This window comes from Bidens hawaiensis, unplaced genomic scaffold, assembly GCF_021521415.1.
Source record: "Bidens hawaiensis isolate Kalapana, Puna unplaced genomic scaffold, B.hawaiensis_p1.1 tig00041264_1, whole genome shotgun sequence".
NCBI lineage: Eukaryota > Viridiplantae > Streptophyta > Magnoliopsida > Asterales > Asteraceae > Bidens > Bidens hawaiensis.
Genome location: NW_027497311.1, coordinates 35,653 through 40,678, shown reverse-complemented (window position 1 = coordinate 40,678; position 5,026 = coordinate 35,653). Strand labels below are relative to the sequence as shown.

General features: G+C 36.3%; 1 protein-coding gene across 1 annotated transcript; it reads right to left on the bottom strand.

The window, feature by feature from the left end:
* Positions 1-200: 200 nt before the first annotated feature.
* Positions 201-3,577, bottom strand: LOC143592819 (stress-related protein-like). The gene is made up of 4 exons (XM_077072638.1): positions 3,539-3,577; positions 3,089-3,300; positions 2,349-2,437; positions 201-685 (listed from the first exon to the last, which is right to left on the bottom strand). Exons 1-4 carry the CDS (start codon positions 3,575-3,577, stop codon positions 219-221), a joined length of 807 nt encoding a protein of 268 aa, XP_076928753.1. The 3' UTR covers positions 201-218.
* Between the last annotated feature and the right edge of the window lie 1,449 nt (positions 3,578-5,026).

Genomic DNA, 5,026 nt, shown 5'->3' with positions numbered 1-5,026 from the left:
TCTTCTCATTTAACACGTGACAAGGTTACCTTGGGGCATAATGAAGATTACTTTAAAAATAACTTGGGGGTATAATGTAACCACAACCAACATAAAAAAATTATATTGAAAACATAACTAATATCAAATAGTAAAACATACACCAATACATTCACACAAGAACTAATCTCCCCTTTCATCACAACAATCTAACCACAACATCATACATTACAACCTTACTATGCCACCGACTCTGCTTGCGGTCCAACCGGGTTAAACACCTTAGAAATCCTCTCGGTCAGCACCAATGGAAGATAACTAGAAACCTTGTATCCTTTCTCAGCCGTCTGCTGCACGGTCTGGTTATACTTGTCTGAATAGTAAGCCGCAATGGGCACCACCACCTTAGCCACCTTGGGGAAGACCGGGAGCTGGTTCAAAGACTGCCAAGCCGAAGCAGCATATCGCTCAGCCACTGGCTCGTATTTCGTGTAGAGCCCTTTAGCAGCCGACTCAAGCTTTGTGTACGCGGTTTTGACCACACCAGCAGTCTTAACCTCTTCAGACAGGTTCTTGGTTTTAGCTGAAACTTGTTTCACAAAAGGATGGACTTGGGTATTGAATTTGTTGACCGATTCGTCTACCTTGCGATCAACAAACTTCAGGGCCTCAGCTGGGACATCATGGAACTTATTATATGCTGAGCCTGTTGGTTAATCATCGATCTCGCTAAAGTCCTGTTATATATTTCGTTAGTTTATTAAGGAATAGATAAACTCTGTTAGAATGTTTAGTTAGTGTAGTTAGGGTACAAAGTGTAATTAGTTGATAGTTTGTGTTAAAATTGTAAAGAATATTAGAAACGATGCGACGGCGGTTGTACTTTGGTAAACCGTCGCGACCTTTGCCGGAATAACCGTCGGTGGGTATAAATACCTCCGACCCCCATCATTGTAATCATCCATTTTCATTTACAAATCAATAATACAAGATTCGTTTATTATAATTGTAGTTATTTACGTATAATTGTTCGTTTATTCGATCCCGTGGCCCTCAATTGGTATCAGAGCGAGGCTCTAAGAAAACCCCAAATTTCGGAACCCTAATCGGTAAGAACAAAAGAGGGAACAAACCTGCAGATTAGAAGACGGAGAAGAATCACCATTTGAAAGAAGTTCCGATCAAAGTTGAATCCGATTAATTTAAAATCCGGTGATTGATGACGAGAAAGAACGGCATTCTAATTAGAAACGTCAAAAGGTGTATTGGCATATTAATTAGAAACGTGGTCAGGCAAAAGTCAATGAAACTTAAGGGGGTGTTTGGGATTCCTTATTTTTATCTTCTTTCAACTTATAACTTATGATAAGTTAAAAAAGAGTGTTTGGGTTTCCTTGTTATGAGAGAGGGGATCTTGATAAGTTACACATTTGCAACTTATGACTTCTTCTTATAAGTTATAAGGAGGTAAAAATAAGGAATCCCAAACACCCCCTAATTGTTTTTCTTAAATATTAAAAACTATATTCAAGATTTTTAAAGAAATAAAAATTTGAGTAAAAAGAAAAGAAAAGAAAATTGTTTTCTTTGAAAAGGTAGCAAATAAAAAACCGAACACGTGCGATTCAAATAGCAAGACTCCGAACCTTCGTGATTCGTTGAGAATAAGTGGCTCCGAACCTTCGTGATTCGTAGAGCAAGAGTAAGACCTGTGTGGCATCTAAGACCTGTGTGACAATCTAAGTCCTGTGTGGCAATAAGACCTATGTGGCAAACAAAGACCTGTGTGGCAAATAAATCCTGTGTGGTACAAATCCTGTGTGGTAAGAGCAAAAACCTGTGTGGTTCAATCGAGTAAGAAGTAAATATGTCTAGCAAAAAAGATTCATCAAGTGGATCAACAAAAATTCGTGAGCAAGGGAATATATCTCTTCAATGTCCAAAATTATCTGAGTCAAACTATACGACATGGGCATTATTGATGGAGACAATCTTAAAGGCTTATGGTCTTTGGGAAGCGGTAAGCTCAGAAGAAGAAGTTGATGAAAAGAAGGCATATACGACCAAGGCAATGATCCTAAAAACGTTGCCGGAAGATATTTTGATGTAAGAGGCACAACACTCGGCAACAAAAGGAGTGTGGGACGCGATAAAAGTTCGACACTTAGGAACGGATCTAGTTCAGAAAACATGCCTACAGACATTAAGGAGCGAGCTGAAGAAGTTAAAGATGAAAGAAAATGAGTCCGTGAGTGATTTCTCTGGAAAATTGGGAAGCATAAGAGCGAAATTTAAAAGTTTTGGTTCCAATCTCAAGGATAAGATAATTGTAAGAAAATTGCTCAATTCAGTTCCAAAGAAATTTCTACCAATCGTGGCATCTATCGAGCAATATTTGGAAATTGACAAAATGCCATTTGAAGATGCGGTAGGAAGAATAATAGCTTTTGAAGAACGCCTTAAAAGTCAAGACGAACCAGAAGACGATATTGAAAGAAAGCTTTTGATGGCTAGTAATCATCCTAAGAACTGGCTTCATGGAAAAGGTCGTGGTAATAGAAGCCAAGACAAAGATCAAGAAAGAGAACCTTTCAAAGAAGAAAGAAGACGTGGAAATGCGAGTCACGGAAACAAAGACAAGAGTGATGTAATGAATATGGTCACTTCGCATATGAATGCCCAAAGTGGAAAAACAAAGAAAAAGAAGATCCAGAGGCTCATCTCATACATAGTTTAACTACACTACTATGAAGACAAAGCAAGCCGTGTTGAAGATCGAGATTAAGGGGGTGATTGTTGGTTAATCATCGATCTCGTTAAAGTCCCGTTATATATTTCGTTAGTTTATTAAGGAATAGATAAACTCTGTTAGAATGTTCAGTTTGTGTAGTTAGGGTACAAAGTGTAATTAGTTGATAGTTTGTGTTAAAATTGTAATTAGAATATTAGAAATGATGCGACGGCGGTTGTACTTTGGTAAACCGTCACGACCTTTGCCGGAATAACCGTCGGTGGGTATAAATACTTTCGACCACCATCATTGTAATCATCCGTTTTCATTTACAAATCAATAATACAAGATTCGTTTATTATAATTGTTGTTATTTACGTATTATTGTTCTTTAATTCGATCCCGTGGCCCTCAAGGCCGACCGCGGTCTTTAGCTTACCCTCCATCGTCTCAACCCGCGGTTTAAGTGGACCGGAGTTGTTCTTGGCATAAGCGTAGGCTTTCGAAACGTAAAGAAGAGCATGGACTGATGCCATTTGTACAAACTGAAGGTACTTCAATCTCTGTTCTTCTTCTTCTTCCATCTCAACCTGTTTAATTAACACAAATTATAAACATATACCAAATCAACAAACAAATTTTCATCACCACACCAGACATGTAATTTAAAGTTTTCATACGATAATATATATAATACAGCATATACCCAATTTCATTTCAATTACTGTGAAAAAAAATTATATATTGCAAGAATTTATAATCCTGATTAGGTTAATTCGGTTTTGAAAGAACCCTAACAATCAATAGGATTAAGCGCAACATACGAACCTGTGATTGATTGGCAATAGGAACATTGTTTTCAGCCATTATCGAGTATATGATTTAGAAAGAACTTAAATAACAAGTGATCGCTGATTGGGTTTGAAAGTTAGTGTGGATTGGATGGATTAATCATCTGTCTATATTTATTTATACAACCCCTTTGCATTTCAACATGAACTGTATTGCAATGTATTTAATAATGAACTTGAGAAAGAGCGTTACTTTATGCATTTGAGAACCTTAGAATATCAACTTATTGTGTTAAGTTAGACATAGTTGGTGCAAAGTGACACACCCAAGATCTTTTTATCGATGTCATGTAACCATCTGATACATAGTTAATACATTAAAAACGAGTAGCCAATACTATAATACACATTTACATAAATTCTTTACTGGTATACCGTCACACCGATGTTTTATGTTTGTCTTTGCCGTTCTTGGTACAATTTATTTATTACAAATGCATATTACATGAATTTTTACCAAATTAACGACATAAGAAAAGAATTGTTCCAAGTTTGGTAATAATCCGAACTAACTGAAATCATATTAATACAAATGAAACCTTTAAATATACAAACATTCTTTTAGTCATTCTCAAACTCTCACGGTTAAGTTTATAATAATTGAAGTTGTTGACATCCTTAAGTTTACTTTTAGTGGTCCTTGTAGAGAACAAGGGAATCAAACAAAAAAAATACTTCACCGTTAATCTACGCGCACGCCGTCAAACGTATTCAGACAGTCGCCGAAGAAGTATTATATTTTATAGATACGTTAAACAAAAAGAAAAAAGAAACACCTGTTTATGCTTATAAAATATGTGAATACACTATCGTTTTCGCTAGTGTATTATGCTTTCGCCGTACAAGAGTACTGTTGGAAAATATGGACCGGTTCGTTTAGCCTAACGTGTCCGACCGAGCTATAACCCGTCAGAGTTATACCTTAGGTAACGAGCATAAAATCCGCTTAAGTAGTTAATCGGTATTGAAGAATAAAAAACTTAATTATTATTTATACTAAATATAAATAATAATATCTTAAAGTTATTTATTTGATAAATAAACATGAAGCGGATTTTTTTAATATAACACCGTATGATTTTGTTTTAAAAACTTGGATAGCAATCCAAGTTGATTATAAAACAAAATACTCAAAATACTCCATATTTCTTGGGGTGAAGATATGACCAAGTATAAAAAACGGGGAAACTCAACGGCCATATCTTGTTTTTCCATTCAATCGTATTTGGCCGCAAGAAACTTGTCCAAAACTGTCATGAGTACATCGGATCACAAGTAGCCGCTGCTACCTACTATTCTGTTCACTGCCACTACTGTTTTCAAGCACCGCCGCCACTACCGGACTTCTATAGTTTCTTCACCTAGCGTCGCTCGTTAACTCTCGATGTTTCATCGGTAGTTATAATAAATTGTTCATTTTTCCGTACAATTATGGTTTTGTAACCGAATCAAGTCGGGTTCGCTA